Source organism: Pomacea canaliculata, linkage group LG4 (genome assembly GCF_003073045.1).
Source record: "Pomacea canaliculata isolate SZHN2017 linkage group LG4, ASM307304v1, whole genome shotgun sequence".
Taxonomy (NCBI): Eukaryota; Metazoa; Mollusca; class Gastropoda; order Architaenioglossa; family Ampullariidae; genus Pomacea; species Pomacea canaliculata.
In genome coordinates this window covers 22,603,722-22,622,429 of record NC_037593.1, presented here as the reverse complement: position 1 = coordinate 22,622,429, position 18,708 = coordinate 22,603,722, and the positions used below count along the sequence as shown (strand labels likewise).

At 37.1% G+C, this 18,708-nt stretch overlaps 1 protein-coding gene across 1 annotated transcript; it reads left to right on the top strand.

Annotated features, from left to right (window-relative positions):
• Positions 1 to 18: 18 nt before the first annotated feature.
• LOC112561934 (T-complex protein 1 subunit alpha-like) lies at positions 19 to 17,264 on the top strand. The gene is made up of 12 exons (XM_025234802.1): positions 19 to 139; positions 7,282 to 7,367; positions 9,022 to 9,150; positions 9,453 to 9,550; positions 10,532 to 10,642; positions 11,084 to 11,265; positions 13,369 to 13,495; positions 14,064 to 14,239; positions 14,423 to 14,546; positions 14,841 to 15,033; positions 15,361 to 15,524; positions 16,697 to 17,264. The coding sequence occupies exons 1-12, from the start codon at positions 67 to 69 to the stop codon at positions 16,905 to 16,907; spliced, it is 1,674 nt and encodes a 557-aa protein (XP_025090587.1). The 5' UTR covers positions 19 to 66; the 3' UTR covers positions 16,908 to 17,264.
• Positions 17,265 to 18,708: the final 1,444 nt, after the last annotated feature.

The window sequence follows — 18,708 nt, the reverse complement described above, 5'->3', positions numbered from 1 at the left end:
CACAGCCTTACTCTAAGCTTATTAATTTTTCGTGTGGATTTGCGGCTTGGAAACTAACAGAACAAAATGGCGAACACCAGCACTGCGCTTACTGTAGGTGGAGATAGAACTACAGGCCAGTCCGTTCGCACACAGAATGGTTTGTATTTTTAAACAGTTTTCTGATGTTACTGTTCGTTTATGAAATTTTTAGTATGGCGATCAGAAAGGAATATTTTAGTTAATTGTAAACTGATAACTCTTCCCCTCAAGGCATGATTTTCACGTGGCCTTCTTCAGGCGTTCTGGAATGTTCGTTGTTAAAATCTTCTGTAGAATCAGATTCATAGTGATTTCAGTCAAGATTTTGAGGTAGATAATGCGCCAGAAAAATCTGAGTTCTTGATCACAGTCCAAAGTTGGGATGAAGAAATAATTGTACAGGGTTCCCAGGTCCTTGCAAGGTCCTTTTAAGTCCTTTTATATTGAATTTTCGCCAAAAGGCCTTTTAAGTCCTTTTATTTGCCATGCGGTCCTTTCAAATTCTCACACAGGTCCTTACATTTTCTCTGTGACCCTTTTAAGTCCTTTTATCGATAAAATATTACAAACAAATTTATTTCCGGAGTAGACTTTGGCGCAAAATACCGACGATTTTTCGCTGCATTGCTATTTTAATCACATGACTACCCAGTCTCGCTCGCGGCGGGAACGTCCGTTTCGGCCTTTCGCGAGTTCACTCTCGTCGTGTCGACCACATTTCTTTGTCTGCTTAACAATTTGAAAGATGCCGGGGAAGTGCTCTTTTCAGGAGAAGTGGCTAAAGGAAGACAAGTATAAAGATTGGTTAATAAAAGACTCGAGCAATAAACATTTGGCACGATGTGCTGCCTGCAAATATCTCTGAATCTTTCATCAATGGGCGAAAGTGTTCTGAAACAGCACATGGTTACCGAAAGACACCAAAGGCAAATAAAAGTATTTCTGAAAGATGCGCGCTTTTGTGTAACTGATTACTTTCGTCATCGAGAAATCCACAGCCCGCTCAAAATCAGACGGCACCGACCAGCTCTGCAAGTGTGTCCAGTAAGTTGACAATTATTTATCTTTAGCGATTCATTTAGTTAACGATGTGGGTACTTAGAAAAAACACATTAAATTAAAGCGTGCATAACATTTTGCGGTTTTTTTCCACTCTTTATTAAGCCTATCGTCTAATTTACGGTGAAGCCAATAGCTTAAAGATCAGTAAATAGCAAGAATTATTTAAATTAAAAAGTTGAGATTTTCATTTTCTCATGATTCGAACTACAAATAGAGTTTTATACAATCACGAATCTTACTACAGCTTTGCTGCAGAAATTGATCTGAATTTTTGGCATCTGATCAGGAAGATTAAAAAGAAGTATAATTAATAATGTAATGCTTATTATCCTATTTTACCAGCAAATACATTATTTTTTGGATTTTTAAAATCAAACAATTTAACATTAAAGCTAAATCAGTTAGCTGAAAATAACTTTCATTTTCAACTATGCTGCCATCTTTATACTTTAACTTAGTTTAGTATTATTTATATTATCATGTCATTAATTATTGCTTTTTGAAACCTGTCTTTTATTCAGACAGAACATAATGTTTACAGACATAATGGTAACTTAAATGTTTTCTTTGAATAGGTTTCGTGATGAGCAATGAACGATTGAAGGCAGAGATCCTGTGGACTCTCAAGATTGTGGAATCACACTACAGTTTCAGATCTGCTGAAAAGTCTGCTGAACTGTTTCGACTTATGTTCCCAGACAGCCAAGTAGCTGCAGAATTTAAGTGCGGTCAAACAAAAGCCAGTTATCTAACTTCATTTGGGCTTGCTCCTCACTTTTCGAAATTGCTTCTGGACTGTGTAAATTCGTCGCCTGAGTATGTTCTTTTGTTTGATGAATCTTCTAACCATAAGACTCAAACTAAACAGCTGGATTTCCATGTTCGTTACTGGAGTGACAATGCTGTAAGGACTCATTACCTGACCTCGGAATTTTTGGGTCATTCCGCGGCCATAGACCTTCAACAAAAGTTCAGTAAGGTAATTAGCGAATCAAACTTCAAGCAAGCTAATTTACTTCAAATTTCTATGGATGGACCTTCTGTAAACCTAAACCTTCTTGAGAAAATTAATAACGACATGATTACCAATCACAATGTTGGTTTGTTAAATGTGGGCAGCTGTGGACTCCATGTTATGCACAATGCATTTAGGCGTGGGTGCGAGGCTTCTCAATGGGAGCTTGAGTCATTTCTTACATCTGCTTATATCTTGTTCAGAGACAGCCAGCAGAAGAGAAGATTATATAAAAAGTAACTGGTTCCACATCTTTTCCAGCCAAGTTCTGTGCTCACCGATGGCTTGAAAACAATTCTGTTGCTGAAAAAGCAATTGTTATGCTTCCATACTTGGAAAAATTTGTCAAAGCTGCAATGGAGAAAAAATAACATTGCCAAAGAACAAATCTTTTGATATTGTAAAAGCTGGAGTCTTATCTACCCTTTGCTTTTCATGTCGTCTGGCTTTCTTTAGTTTAATTGCCAGTATACTTGAACCTTTTTTGAGAAAATACCAAGCTGATCAGCCTCTTCTTCCTTTCCTTTGTTTAGACTTACATGACATTATGAAAAATCTGATGCACAAATTTATCAAGTCAAAATGTACTTAATAAATGTGAAACTGCCCTCCAACTTGTGCAGGTTGATATATGCAACAGTTCTAACCATGTCAATCTGAGCATGATCGAACTTGGCTTCAGGGTTGATAGACTACTGGCTGTAGCTAAGAAACAGTCATCAGTAAACGATGGAACTCTCATGGCCTTCAGAGCTGAATGCAGAGATTTTTTGAAAGCAGTTGTTCTAAATTGCAGGATAAATCTCCACTGAAGTACACCCTAGTGAGAAACATAACTTTCTTAACCCAAAGACCATGGGGAAAAAGACAAATCAATACAAAAATGAAAAAAGGTTTTGTTGTATTGCCAAGGTGTGAAAAGGTTTGATGATGTGACTTGTGACAAGGTATTGTCAGAGTTCCGTAATTTTCTTGACAGTTCTGCAGGTGAGTGTGGTAGTAAGGCTTTTGACCCTATGACACAAAGACTGGATAGTTGGTTTTATGATGCCCTTGCTGGAAAAGCAGAGTTTCAGGTGTTGTGGTCTGTTGTCAGACAGTTACTCCTACTCTCTCATGGTCAAGCTACAGTGGAAAGAGGATTTTCATTCAACAAAGAAACAGTAGCTGACAATCTTAGTCAGACTGCACTAAAAGCACGCAGAGTAATTCTTGATCATATTCACAGTGTGGGAGGGGTGGAAAATGTTGAGATCTCCAAACCACTGATGATATCCGCTTCTAGTGCCTATGGCAGGTATGAACGTTACCTCTCTGAGCAGAAGCAGCAGAAGGAAACAGAAGAAAAGCAGGTCCACAGAAAGAGATTAGGAGATGAGCTGGTAATACTCACAAAAAGGCTAAAGACCACCAGTGCCGAAGAACGACACCTGCTGGAACTGGCTGACAGACATAGTTTCCAGGCTGAAGAGCAAAAAAGTTTTTCACTTATTGAAAGATCTAACAACATGCGTTTGTTAGCCAAAGACAAGAAGAAGGAGATAACAAAGATTCAGTCAGACATTGATAGATTACAGGAAGAAATTAAAAGGTGTTGAATTGTGACATTCAGAATTAATGTTTATTTCAGTTTAAATAAGCCTGCACAATTCTGTACATGTATGCTATGGAACATGTTAAAAAACCAGAACTATTTAGAGGAAATTAGGTTGTGTAAAGAAATTGTATTGTTTAGTATTGGTAAAGCTGTAGGGGTGACAAAGAATTGAATTTCATCAATGAAACTTTTGCTTATAGTAGATGGATTGCTTTGTCATTTTGTAATCTTAATCTTATGTGTATTAGTATATCATGCTGTTTATGTATTGTTTGCATGTGTTACATGTATGTGTAATAAGAATGCTTAAATAATATCTCAAGGTTAAAAATAAATGGGCTGTAATGCTTGACAGTTTCGACTCATTCCATCTTTGGTTTAGCATTAGGATCACACTCTTTTCATTCCTCATCTGATCCTCCAATCCTTGGCATTCCTTGTAGTCACAAGAAAATGTTTGGTCTACACATCTGTACAACACTAGTTGCCCTTCCGTATTCGCAAAAAACGCTCTTTTTTTCAAAAGTTCTTTAGAAACTTACTCTTTCTTGAACTTTGATCTTCTAGTACTACTGTGCATAGCTCTATTTCTATCTCTCTCTTCCCATTAGAGTGTGTGTGCGAGAGAGAGACACGTGAACTGACTTTTGTATTACACCAAAGAATGGCTTTCAGGTTTTGCAATTATTATTACTTAGATTTCTAGAAAACTTGGAACATTAACGGTGTATGTTATCAGCGCGCTAAGGACACTTTTTAAGTTATCTAATCTAAATATGGCAGACAGGCATCAAAATTAACTCTTTGATTATTTATTACTAGAAATACATGTATTTGAGAACATAGAGAAGACCACAGATTCATAAATAATACATCTTTCCGACCACACAAGAGAAAAACTTAAGCATTGATGACTGTCACTTAGGTCCTTTCGAATGCATGAAAGGTCCTTTTAAGGTCCTTTTAAGGTCCTTTTTTGGCACCATCCCTGATCCCTGGGAACCCTGTTGTATCATTAAAGACTACCGTAAATTTCTGTCTATTGAGCGTACCTGTATATAAGCCGTACCCTGTAAATTAAAAAAAACTCTACTACAAATAATCTGCACTGGTTTATAAGCCGCAAATATATACAACTTGAGAGCTGCGTCGTTGGCATGATGAGGGTGTGTGCTTCAGCAACTGATCTGAATGCGGATTTGATTTTAAAATGTGAATTCAACAGTCATAAGGTTACTAGGTAACGCTCTAACATGGAGCTCACCGAAAAACTAATCGAAATCAGAAAAATCCACAAACAAGCCGCAGGGTTTAAAGCTAGGTAAAAAAGTCACGGCTTATAGTTCGCAACTTCTGATAGTTAATTTACACTCGGTATACAGCAGGCTTGGAACACGTAGTTAAAAATTATTTGTACACATATGTAGCATACAAAACAGTAGTTTGACAAAATGCACATGGGGAAACAAGAACGGAGTACTAATTCACAAATATTAATAACTTACATGCTAAGAATATTGCTCTTCTACTTACCCAACATAGCGTATGCCACAACACATACACTTGATCTAAACACATCATCAGCGAGTGTACATGTAAAACAGGTTCTGTTCTAATATCTTTCATTCTTTACAAACACTGACATCTGACTTTAAATATCTGATATCTCGCCAGTGGACCTGGTTTTGGGCATCTCCCCTCAGTTAGGCCCATGTGGTTCCAACATCTTTTGCCTTGCTCTCTGTTCTTTTCAAAGTCTGCTTCAGACTCCCAACTCTCCTCTTCCCCAGAGGGTTCTAGTTAAGTGTCTGCCTGGTAGTGGTGTCAGCTGGTTTGTGCCACCAGTGGACCGGGTGTTTGTGCAGAGTGTGACCTCTCCAGCCCCATTTGTACTTTTTGATGTCTTGGCTAGTGGCATTCTGTTTGGTTCTTTTCCACAGGCTGCTGTTGGAGATCTTTTCAGGCCATTTTATTCTCAGAATATGGAGTAGTCTAGAGCTTGTTGTTGATATTTGTCACTCTGCAGGTTTCAGAACCATACAGTAGGACTGCCTTCACATTGGTGTTGAAGATGTGGGTCTTACTGCTGAAGGATAATGCTCGGGAGTTCCAGATGGGGCGTAGGTTGTTGAAAGCATGCCTGGCCTTGTTGATGCGGCTTTTGATGTCATCATCTTCTCCACCATCCTTGTTGACAAATTGTTTTAACATGATTTCCACAAAAAGTTGCAATAAAGCACACAGTTGGTCACAATAATTTTATATTTATAGACATGACTTCTGCTAAAGACCGTTAATGAAGCCCAATCAACTGATGGGCACTGGTAAAGAGACAATAATGAATAGGTGCCAGTCATTTTGACCAAAAACCATATTACCCCACCTATAATTACCTCTCACTTGAGTTGTGGTGAAGGGGTGAAATTGGTTTTTTACTCTAAGCCAGCAAGTAAGGCTATATCACGGCAAGGCTGCCAGCTCTGTAAACAGATGCCGCAGGTAGAAAAAGAACAGCATGTCCGAGATGAGCTCTGAACCCAGGAAACCATCCCTTGCAGCATTGATGATGGGCACTAATTGTTGCCCACCTGAGTTGAATTAATCTCACTATGACCAAAGTAGACAACACCATCCCAAACTCTCAAATCGACCAGGTTCAGGCTAAATGAGGACCTGTTTCATATTAACCAAATGTCTGTATATGTAATAAATACCTCCAATCTAAAGAAAAGTGATTACATAGGCTTTTAAAAAAAATATTTAAAAGAAAGTTACATTATGTGACATTGTGAGATTTGAGCAGAATACATACATTTAATACGAACATCCATACTAAAAAATAATGACTTACGAAGGCTTTTTAAAAGAAAATCGCAGCCATTTTTGATTGATAAGATGGTGGCTAAATTTGTTTGAACATCGCAGGGCTCTTTTGATAATATTTGATGTTGATGTCTACTCCTGTCATTGGAGATCAACATTTTTTTGGCCTGGATTGATTTGACTTTTGGTGTTGGGATGGTATAGTACAGTGGTTCTTAACCTTGTTTGAGGTACCAAACCACAAGCTTCATATGCACATTCACCGAACCCTTCTTTAGTGTCATCACGAATTGCGGGTGTGTCTTGACCTACGTTGCGGAGGCTCCGCTGAACCCCTGAGACCGACTCACTGAACCCCTAGGGTTCGATAGAACCCCGGTTAAGAACCACTGGTATAGTAGCTATGACTGGACCAATATGGTTTGGGTTGAAATGACAGATAACCCATAAAAGCAGTCTCTTTCAAAATGTACTTATTTTATGTGATTTCTTTAACAAACACAACATATAATGTAACAAGTCACATTGTATGCAAATTAAAGAATATCCCATACTTTTTGCACACTGAGTAGAGAAATTAAATGTACCAAGGATTGTAGGATCAGTTAGAAGATATCACATGTTGATGGGATAAAGCCTTAGTATAATGTTAGTAAGGCACAGGTAAGCAATCTTCAGTTGAACTTTTCTGTTTTTGATTTTATTATAGCAGTATCGAAACATAGGAACCATTGTTTATATCTATATAATTTATTTCTTTCAGTTTTGGCAGCATGCTCCATTGCTAATATTGTGAAAAGCAGTCTTGGGCCTGTTGGCTTAGACAAAATGCTAGTGGATGATATTGGGGTAAGTTGCTTTTTGTTTTTTTTAATTTAGATGGCCATTGTGAGGCAAATAATTTTTAAAGTTTGAAGTGATTAGTTATATGTCAGTGGTAGAGTATCTTATTCATGTATTATGTCTTTTGGTTCTCAGAAGTCATGGCAGAGGTAATCTCTTAGCTGGCTAGACACTGGTGATTTACTACATAATTCTGACTAAAGTCACAGAGCCTGTTAAGACTGAGCCAACTAGAATAAACATATAGTATATTAATGGGTAGTATTAATGCATCTCTAATCCTGATGTTCTTTTCTATTTAAAGAAATTATTTTTGTCCATATTTGTGAGTTGTTGCAATTCACAGTCTCAAAGATGTAGTAGGTGCTAATTTATTTTTTTCTACTGATGAAGTAGAGCTCGGTGCAAGTTATTGTTTTTCACTTTTCCCATTTTTCTTGGTGACTGGGTGTTGAAGTGGGTGAATAAAGGTGATTTTCTTCCTTAGATTGATCATCTCTAATTGTAGGTGACCCAAATAGTTCAAGACTTCTTAAAAACTGTATTGCATTATTTTAACTGAAGGGCCATGTTTTCCTCATTGCATTTTGGTATTAAAAAATTATGTTTTCGAGAAATAAGTTATGCATTTTACAAAAATTTTCTGTCTTGCTCTTCTGATGAATTTTGCAAAATTTGACACCAATTTTATATGTATAGTCTTGAAAAAATTCAACAGCCTGTCTTGTCTATCTCAGAAGTTAATTACAAAATATAATCTGTGACAAATAACTTTGAATTGTCATATTGTCAGAATGCCAGTTTGTACTGTGCACAAAATGTTCAGGATTAAATTCTTTAACTTCTGTTGTTTTTGGCTGACTTTAATAAACATTTTTCATCACAGTTCTTGGGTTTTTAAGATCTTCCATAAAATTTGACTAGTGCATTAAAGGAAGGGTCACTTTGGAATGTCGCATTTTATTTAGTTTTGTTGGTATGGCCTGGACACCTGGCCACAAACATGTTGATCCATTCAAGGCTTGAAAATCTGATTGGAAAAACTCCCTTATACTAAATGCCCTAATGTGATTATATTGTGTGGTTTTTTAATTACTCACCCATGAAACAAAGAACACTTTATTCATCTCCTTGTACCTAGACACCAATAAGATTGGAGCAAACATCATGGCATAGACATAACTGAGAAAGATGATGTTTGGGAGCTACATCAGTGACAGCAGACTACCGTCTTCCAAGAACAAGTGCTGGAGATCTGCCTTGTGGCTGAATACAACAGATCTAAAGCATAAACTGTGGGGGAACAGAAATTAACTATAAATAACTCCCTAGTTGATCAAGGAAATACAAATTCCAGTGTGATGCCCATGGTCACAAAAACAAAGATACAGAATTATCAAAATAGTGTTTGGCACTTAGGCATTTTATACCAGGAGTGGTATTATTTTAACAAATTTTTCTAAGAATATACACTTTTTTAAAAACAGACTGTGCAACCAGTCTTTAAGAGTTGATAGCTTACCTTATCCTGTGATTTTGTTTGTTTGTTTGTTTGTGGCATTTATAATGGATTCAGAATCTTTCTCACAGCGAGAGATAATAGCAGCATTCAAGAAGAAAGTTGTAATGCAGTAGTCAATTATTTGTCTGTAAATTGCAGGATGTTACGATCACTAATGATGGTGCTACTATCCTAAAGCTGTTAGAGGTTGAACACCCAGCAGCTAAAGTGTTGGTTGAGTTGGCAGATCTGCAAGACCAGGAAGTTGGAGATGGAACAACCAGTGTAGTAGGTGCACCCTTCTTAAATAATGAGGACAAGGACTAATGGGTAGTATGTAAACAGCTGTTACATTTTAAAACATAACAAATAGGCTCATGGCAATTTAAAAGTGTTTTTGTGTGTTAATTTAAGAAATAGTGCCAGATGATACTATACTTGATGAATAATACACCATTAAAAGCTTAATAGCAGGCACATGTATTTTCACCATTAAGCAATTTTTGTTAAACTGAAACACGTTACAAATTGTTTCAAGCATTAAATATCATATACTGTCTGATTTATATATTTTATGTGCATACTTGCAGGTGATTATGGCAGCTGAATTGCTGAAAAATGCAGATGATCTTGTCAAGTGCAAGATTCACCCTACTTCCATTATAAGTGGCTATAGATTGGCATGCAAGTAAGTGTCCAGTATTGTGGGCAAACAATTATTTGTAGAGGACAAATACTACTAAATAGAGAAGGGAGCAAGGGCAGGGCTTCTGCTTACGCAAAAAATTGCGTACAGTAAGCATGAAAAGTTCGGAGGACCCCTTCAATTTTCAATTTTTTAAAAAAAAGCAAGTTGGCATACACTGTACCTGAAATACATTAGCTCTTAACTAGCTGAAACTAGACTGAGGAAGAACAATAATTTTAAATACACGTGCTTAGTAAACTGTATTATCAGATTATTCATAATAATGATGAATAGTTACCTGCATTTACTTTTCTCTTACGAGCTCATGGCTTTTACCCCCCAAAATAAAAAGCAAAAACCAATCCAGTCATCTCATACATTTAGGTGTGCACTAAAAATACACCCAAAATAAAAATTACACCCAAACACTTCCAAATGTGCACAGCAGTTGGGAAAGAAAGGACTGGCAAATCAAAGCATTTTTACCCCTAGAACTTTTTTGAGATTTCAAGGGTATCTGATTAATTTCACCTATATCTTAATTTCATTTAAATTATTGATGTGTTTTGTTATACATCAAATGTGTATAGATATATAAAGAAGAGTGAAATTGACAATGTTGTAACGATGGGTGCCTCTTTACTCGTAAGGACCAAGGCCTTTAACTAAAGGCGCCTTTGGGCCCTAGGTTTTGAAATTCTGGAATAATGCATATCAATGAGCTCTTGAATGTTCTGAATCTGATGTATAATAGAGAATTGACTTAATGTTGGTTTAATCTGTTCTGAGTATAATGTATGTTAATTCTTTTTTTATAGTTTGAAGAGGAATTGTATGCAGTGAAAATATAGTGTACTCATGTTTAAGAAGCCTTTTAGGAGAGGAGAGAGGTGGGATTAATTTTTCTATTATCAAGTAAAATATTTTATCACCTTTTTTTTTAAATATTAACTTAACCAGTACCTGTTGTGGTCATTTTAGAGAGGCGGTCAAATATGTTCAAGACCATCTTACAATTCCTGTGGAAGATCTGGGGCGAGACTGCATTGTCAATGTAGCTAAGACAAGCATGTCAAGCAAAATAATAGGACCGTATCCTTTGAAGATATTATCAAGATAATATTGCTGATGTTTTTCAAACTATATAATTAATTTACTGCAAAAGAAGCAACTCTTTAAACGTTGCTTACTGGATCAGATGAGCATAGAGGCAAAGACAAAAGTGAATGAAAAAATCCTGTATCTTAGGAAATAACAATTATGACCAGTAGTTACTGTAGGCTGGTCATGGATGATCACAATTTACATCCATTTTTTTTTTTTGAATAAACGTGTATCACAAACCCCCATATACATTTACAGTTCTTTCTTTGCTCATCTATCAAGCAAAGGATGGTGGTGCCTATTAAAGTGAACTATTAAGAGTTTAGTCTCTTTTTTTTTTTTTTAAATACACTCCTTTACCCCTCTGCTTTTATTTTCTGTTATTTTCTAGATATTCACCCAGTGATTATAAAACCTTAACTGCTTTAGGGATTCAGACTTTTTTGCAAATATGGTGGTGGATGCTGCCATGGCAGTGAAAACATCGGATGGTAAAGGAGGATATCGCTATCCCATCAAAGCTGTTAACGTTTTAAAGGCGCATGGTCGTAGCACACGTGAATCAATGTTGGTACATGGTTATGCTCTAAACTGTACAATTGCTGCACAAGGTAAGATATGTTTCAGATATAATTGAGTAGTTTTAGTATTAGGTTTTGCATGAGTTGATCTATTTGTTTGGTTGAAGCTTTAAAGTTTAGTCAAACAACCTGATTAAGAAATCCAATGAACTCTTGCTGTTTGTCCATGAATGCCATGGTATCATCCATTTGCTGTTGCCTATGTTTCTTTCGTATGTGGTTAACTGTCAGCTCGTTTATAGTCTTTTGTGCATTAAATTCATTTGTGAGTTCATCCCCATGCAGGAAAACACTCTCTACTTATTTAGTTATAAATTATTATTATAAAGCTGTTTCTTAAGGATTGGATTTTAATGTAAAAAAATTAACTAAAGTCAAAACCCTACTGACCCATATCCCCTTTTGCACCTTAATTACTTTTTAAGTATGCACTAAGGTCATGCTCCTTCATGTGGAGAACTGTGCTATATAAATCACATGTTTATTAAGTACATTGTAAGGAACATTATAGATTAGCTAGATTTTGTAACTGGTGTATCTTGCAATCAACACTTATGAGTATCAGCTCTTTGTCACAGACGTTATAAAATTTTGATGAATTTTGTCAAAAACATCCATTAGCGTGCCCACTGACAGAATATTTGGTCGGTGGCATGTTCTGTTTTTAAAAGAGAAGCCGGAGTGGCAGCTGTGAGATTTTCCCTATTTCAAGCACTGGCTCTGATGCTATGCTTGGTTTGATTGGCGTTTTATTTGGGTGAAAATAGAGTGATCCCCCTCTAGGGTTTCAGCCACACAGTCTTGGTGAATGGTATGAGTGCTCGGACTATTTGGTGGTCAAAGAACACACTATAAGAGGCCATAGCAGAGATCACAAACAGTTATTCAGATGATCTACAGTCAGGGGATTCCCTGGATAAGGAATGGAATGGCAGTTAAAGTGACGACAATGTGTTACAAGAGGTGAAGATTCTGATTCTCATCATTTTGGCGACAAGGACAGTGATCTCGATTTTGATCGGATAAAAAAAGAAGTGAAGAAAGTTCTGATGACAGCAGTGAGACGGACAGACAGAGTGGTGAGTTTGTTCATTGCTGGAGGTATCGAGAAATAGGACAGGAGCTAAGAGGGTTGAGCAGCAGGTGGCATAAGGTAGTGTGGCAGAAGACATTGCTCAGTTTACTCAGAAACACTTTTCCTCAAATTTGCCTGAAACCAAGAAAGGGGGAATGAAAACTTCCACTCAATGCAGTATTAAGGGTCAGGGTTGGGTTTCTATGTTCTGCTGCTCTGAATGGCATTCCACGCAGCGGCTGTGTGTGGTACCCTGCTGTGGAATTTCTCACAGCATGCTTGTTTCCTGGAAATAAAATATTTCAAGCATGATACAATACACAGGCCCGGCAAGGGCGTTCAGAGCAGCAGAATGTGGAGAACAAGCTTTTGTGTATAAATCTTGAGTTTTTGAAATGACAGTGCTTGTGACTTGTGTGAATGAAGTATATGAACCATTGAGACGAACGTACCTTAGGTTTCTCATGGCAGATAACACGTGTTAGTGAAGACAACATTTTTGTGAGAAATGAGTTGAGGTTTTCAACAAACAGTAAACCCTGAACTTTATCTAGGCTGTATTTTTAACTTTCTGAAGGAAATCCACAAAAGTAACACAGTTTTGAAGCCAAGAAGAATTACACTTGATTGTGTGTGATAGTGTTTGCGCATTTAGTTATTTTTTCTATAAAAAAAATAAATAAAGTAAGAATCCAAAGAATCTTATTTCTTGGTATTTATTGTTCTCACTTATTTAAAAAAAATCACTTCTGTCTACGAATTTAATGGGTTTTATATGCTTTGCTTGCATCTTCAGAGCTCCAGATTAAAAAAAAATGACTGAAATATCCAAATTCCTTGGCAGGCATGCACACGTTCCCCATTAGTGTCTGGCAGCCAAAGGGTTTATTTTCTCTCGTGGTGGTTCTTAGCATTTTGCAGTTGTTTAAAACCTAAATGTAAAAAAGAATGACACAATTTTCTCAAATTGTGTGAATTGAACAGTTTTTAAATCTATGTGAAAAAGTGCAGATCATTTAAAAGTGAAAACTCTACATTTTATTTTTCTTTTTTTCCAGGAATGCCAAGGCGAATTGTGGATGCCAAGATTGCTTGTCTAGACTTTAGCCTGCAAAAAACCAAAATGCATTTGGGTGTGCAGGTACTGATAGAGGACCCCACCAAGCTGGATGGTGTGCGCCAGAGGTTGGTTTTGATTCTTTTGGGTTGGTGGGGTTGGGGGCATCAGGTGATGATCTAATATGTGATGCAGTAGTGTATTTGCAGCATGCTGTCAATCATTATTCGTGTGCTCTAGAGTCTAGACCCCTTGACATTGTCACCACTAGAGCAAAAGAAAAGCTAAGAGTAACCCCTGTGTTTCTGTTACCTTTGCCATATTCCCAAATCTATTCAGATGTTAGAGGAGAACAGATTTGACAGGACAGTCTGCATGCTTGAAGGTATAAAAATCTGTTGGTTTGCAGTGTTTTGTAGTATTTTTAAAAATTAGAAATGGATTTGTATCACAGTGGTCCAACAAAACATCTTGTATGTTTGTGAGAGTCATGTGTGCACATATAAAAATAAGATGCTCTGCGGTTTATCAGGAAAAGTAAAAGCAACGGAAGGTTTGCCCTAGACATAGAAAACCACTTAAAGTTTACTGCCTTCTCAGTAAATAGTCCCTGAGCCCTAGAACAATTTATAAAACATGATACAATGTTTTATAAAAGATAACATGCCGATTCTTGTGTATTTTTTTTGTGTTCAGAGAATCAGACATCACTAAAGAGAGAATCCAAAAAATACTGAGTACAGGTGCAAATGTCATCCTGACAACAGGTGGTATTGATGACCTCTGTCTAAAGTACTTTGTCGAGGCAGGTGCTTTGGCTGTGCGACGATGCAAGAAGGCTGACTTGAAGCGCATTGCCAAGGCTACAGGAGGTAAATGTTATGCTGTACTAAACGAGATGGTATATTCAGCACCGCCAACTAGAGATTTCACTGTAAAGCTCACTTTCAGCCTACTCAAAGGTTTGGTTGGATTTGAATGGCTTTAAAAATATGAGCAAGCAAGATGTAATGTAATGCATGTCTATACTTGCATTATTTTGTTGGACGTTCCAGCCACCTTCCTCATGACCCTTGCCAATCTAGAAGGAGAAGAGTCTTTTGAAGTGTCCATGCTTGGACATGCAGAAGAGGTGATCCAGGAGAGAATTTGTGATGATGAGCTCATTCTTGTCAAGGGGTATGTTCGTATAGATCATGTTGGTTTGTAATAGAGGTTATTTTCATTTGCTTTAATTTGTAGCTGTGTATTCAAACAGGTGCTTTCTTTGTGTTTATTCATATTTCTGCCAGTCAACATTATTTCTTTTGCTCTGCATGGAGTAAAACTTGTGGAAAGTCTGCTATAATTGTTATAACGAATAGGTTGGTTATTACCAAATCCACACTTAAAAATGTCTATCTCCTGATAGAACTTGGAAATTTATGCAGAGGCCTTTGTTATGTGACATACCACAAACTATTATCACTGCAGGCCCAAAGCTCGGACATCAGCTTCAATCATTCTGCGAGGAGCCAATGACTATATGTGTGATGAGATGGAACGCTCAATGCATGATGCCCTATGTGTAGTGCGCCGTGTTCTGGAGTCTAAGACTGTTGTGGTGGGTGGTGGTGCTGTTGAGGCTGCCCTATCCATCTACCTTGAGAACTTCGCCACTTCTCTGGTCAGTATCATTTAGTGCATCACTCTTATCCTATTCTTATCCTGTTATTCTTTTATCTTTTTTTTTTTTTGTTCTGCTTTGTTTCTGTTTCCGTTTTATTTATTTCTGCTTTGTATGAGCCTACAGAAAGGCTAGTTCTCAGTGAAGTCAAGTATTGTGGAAGGTAGCGTTAAATAGGTAGATGTGAATGTTTATTGAGAACTATAAATCCAGAATAAGGCAGTAGAGAAGGGACATCTTGGAGTCTTGTATGCTTCAGCACTTTATCATACGAAACAAATGTTTTTAAGTTCCAAATGATAATTGCTAATCTTATGTGCTTTCCAGGCCAGTCGGGAGCAGTTGGCTATAGCAGAATTCGCTAGGTCCTTGTTGGTGATACCCAAACAACTTGCAGTCAATGCTGCTCAGGATTCCACTGACCTGGTGGCAAAGCTTCGTGCTTACCATCATACCTCCCAGACCAAACCTGAACATAGTGAGCTCCGCTGGTAAGTGACCTACTTGTTATTGAATCTTTGTGTATCTTGCTGGTACCTTGTCTCTTACCCTACTAATTACCTTCTAAATCACAGGCTGTATGCTTGCTCTTAATTTGCCCTGAAATATAGTATTCTGTGAGGTAGCAGCTGCAGCTTTCTTAGTGGTAATGTGGCACGATAGTTGTCTGTTATGAATAGTTCCCCTTCAACTTGCATATGGGCCTGGTTAGCCTGTGTGTATATACAAGGGGACACAATAACTCTGATGTCTTACAGTTAGGGCTGCTCTTTTGGACAAGCCTTTTGTTGGATAACAGGACATAGTTATCAGACCCATCGTAAATGGAAGTTTCAGTTATATTTACATAAAATACACATTGCAGCTGTTGTCAGCCAGTACATTTTTTCCACTCAAAATTCATTTTGGCTAAATGTGCACATAGGTTTTGTTGCATGTGGCTAACTTTAGACAGAAGATGTGGGTAAATAAAAGTTCCCAACTGGCATAGTAGGAATCCTGATAAAGAGTGTTCATTGTGCCTGCATTTTTGGGTGAGGCAGGAAGTTTACAACTAAAATGAGAAACACAACTGGAAAAGCAAGCACGAAACTACAAAAGTTAAATTTATTCAATTGTGACCAAATGATGTTAATAAAGCAACTGTTAGATGACAAAAGCAGTCATCATATGTCACCAAACTGAGGCAGCCATCACCATCCTTCGTCAGAACCACTGAGAACCCAAGGACGTCAGAACCCAACTGAGATGGGCTGCCCAAAACCAGGTCTGCTGGTGAGGTGGTGTTGCAGCCCTAATGCTTCCTGAGGAGCAACAAGGATTAAACTATGACAAACAATAATAGGACTGTGGCGACTTTAATGAAGAAAAAAGGCCAACATTTAAATATCATTGGAACCATACTCTTGTTACCGTTTCAAAATATGAGAACTTAATAAAAATCTCTTTTCATAAGGTGAAAAGCATTCCATGAAGACCCTTATGTCTGCATTTTGTTTTTGCTTGATTTTTAAAAATATTTTGTGCAGTATAAGTGCCAGTCATATTATCTCTTTGGGTGCAGTTGTTGCATGGTTTGTTCATATATTAAATGCATTACTATTCTCATTGACCTGGCAGTTGTTTGCAACATGGCAATCATATGTGCTTATAATTGTTACAGGGTTGGACTTGACTTGATAGCTGGAGTTGTTAGAGACAATAAAAAGGCAGGTGTTTTGGAGCCCACTGTGTCCAAAACAAAATCCATCAAGTTTGCAACTGAGGCAGCCATCACCATCCTTCGTATTGACGACATGATCAAACTGGTATCGCAGGAACAACGGGGCAAGTCCTATAGTGATGCCTATCATGCAGGGGAGCTTGATGATTGAGTCTATTCTGTAACATAAGCTGTCTTCATTTCCTCTTATCCCAGACTGATGAAGAAAACAGATGGCCACATATTGATTTTATGCATGTGAATCTGCAACAAGACCAAGCTGTGCTTCTTTCTGATCTTTAGGAAACATTTTGTTTAGATCTAGAACTACCAATAAAGCTGCGGAATAAAGAAGAAACTTTCTGAATTGTCAGCTTAACAGCTTAACCTTCCCATTTTTTGAGCTTTGATGTTTTTGTCCTCCTCCCCCCCTCCCCTTGCCCAATTTTGTGGTTGTAGCCGTTTTTTTAAAAAAAGTTCTCTTGTGTCCATGTGAAAGTGTCTTCATTAAATGAGTTGATTGAAATGCTAAGTGTTTTTTTTAAAAAAGTCTTTGATGTATAATTGGTGGCATGACTGAAAGGGTGTATATATATCAGAGACTTTTCTTGTCTATGATTAACACACACCACAGTTGTATGCTATTGATAGTCTGCATTTTTTTTAAAAAAAGGAAATAAGGTAAATTATGGATTTTTTTTTTTTTTTTGTTTTGTGCCCTAAAAGCTGGAAGTAAAGTGGCTTCCAAAGACATTTTGCTTGAATAAAGCCATGAAATTTCCTTTTCCGTTGAGTATAAATCATTGTTAACATGTACATTTGATGTGAGAACTCCATTTCTAAATATTTTCTGAATACAGCTCAAAGGCTATGGTCATTTGTGTTCAAACGCTGATTAATCCAATCACTACAAACTACATCCTCATGATAATACATCTTTATTAATCCCTTTCAGAAAATTGTTGGTAACATTAGAACATGACCGAAAACATCAGCACAGGCTACAAAAAATAAAAAATATCTACATACAATTCCTCTGAATATCTCCCTGGCCAGTTTGCATTTAGTTTGAAAGATTATACTTTAGTTGATTCTGTACTTGTTATATAGTGCAGATTTTCAAGATGCAGTATGGGTCAACTGAGAAGGAAAAACTAAAGGGAGTGTCAGTAGTAAAGGATCTTTCCAGCTGTAGACTATAACCACACCAGTCCCAGGAGAGAGAAGGAAGAAAATCTTGACCCCCATGGTTTCATTTTGTGTGGCTGCCAGCTGCACCAAACAATAAGATTCATGTTGAAAGTAGTGTAAGCAGTGTAGGTCATACATGTATTACGCAAAGGCACAGTTGGAAAAAAATACAAAGATCACCCAGTTTATAACAAAAAAAACCAAAGCAAGCATTTTAGATCTGCAGAGCATTTTAGGAACTTTTTCCCAATATCAATAAACTTAAATTTACAGCACCAGCCTTTATAGTTCTTTTTTGTGGATATTAACCAATGAAGTGTCACCTGTTTTGTTTCATAGTACAGTATTACTGCAGTTACTTTGCTTTTGTGGATTCAGGGGAAATAATTGTACACGTAAACAAAAACAGCATAGATCAGTGGACAAAAAGGAAATAACCAGTCCGATCTTGGTATCCCTTAGAAACAGTCTAAGGAAACTGGCTTAGAACATGGTCATGAAGTGCACATGCTGGGTTGTGAGGACTGGTTTGTGGGATTTTATGTGGTACCAGCAACCAAGAGCTGGGTTGTGAGGCTTAAAATTATGAGCAAAAGGAATAAACAAAGTTATTGATATTTCTCTCCCATTTCCATTAAATGGTACTTTTGATTTTCATAGTGCAAGTCCATGATGAAATTTGCAAAAAATGACAGTTGGTCAAAAATAAAAAAATTAATTTTCAGTAAAATTGAAAAAACCCAGACGTTAAAGACTGGACAGAAGCACAGTTTAACAAATCT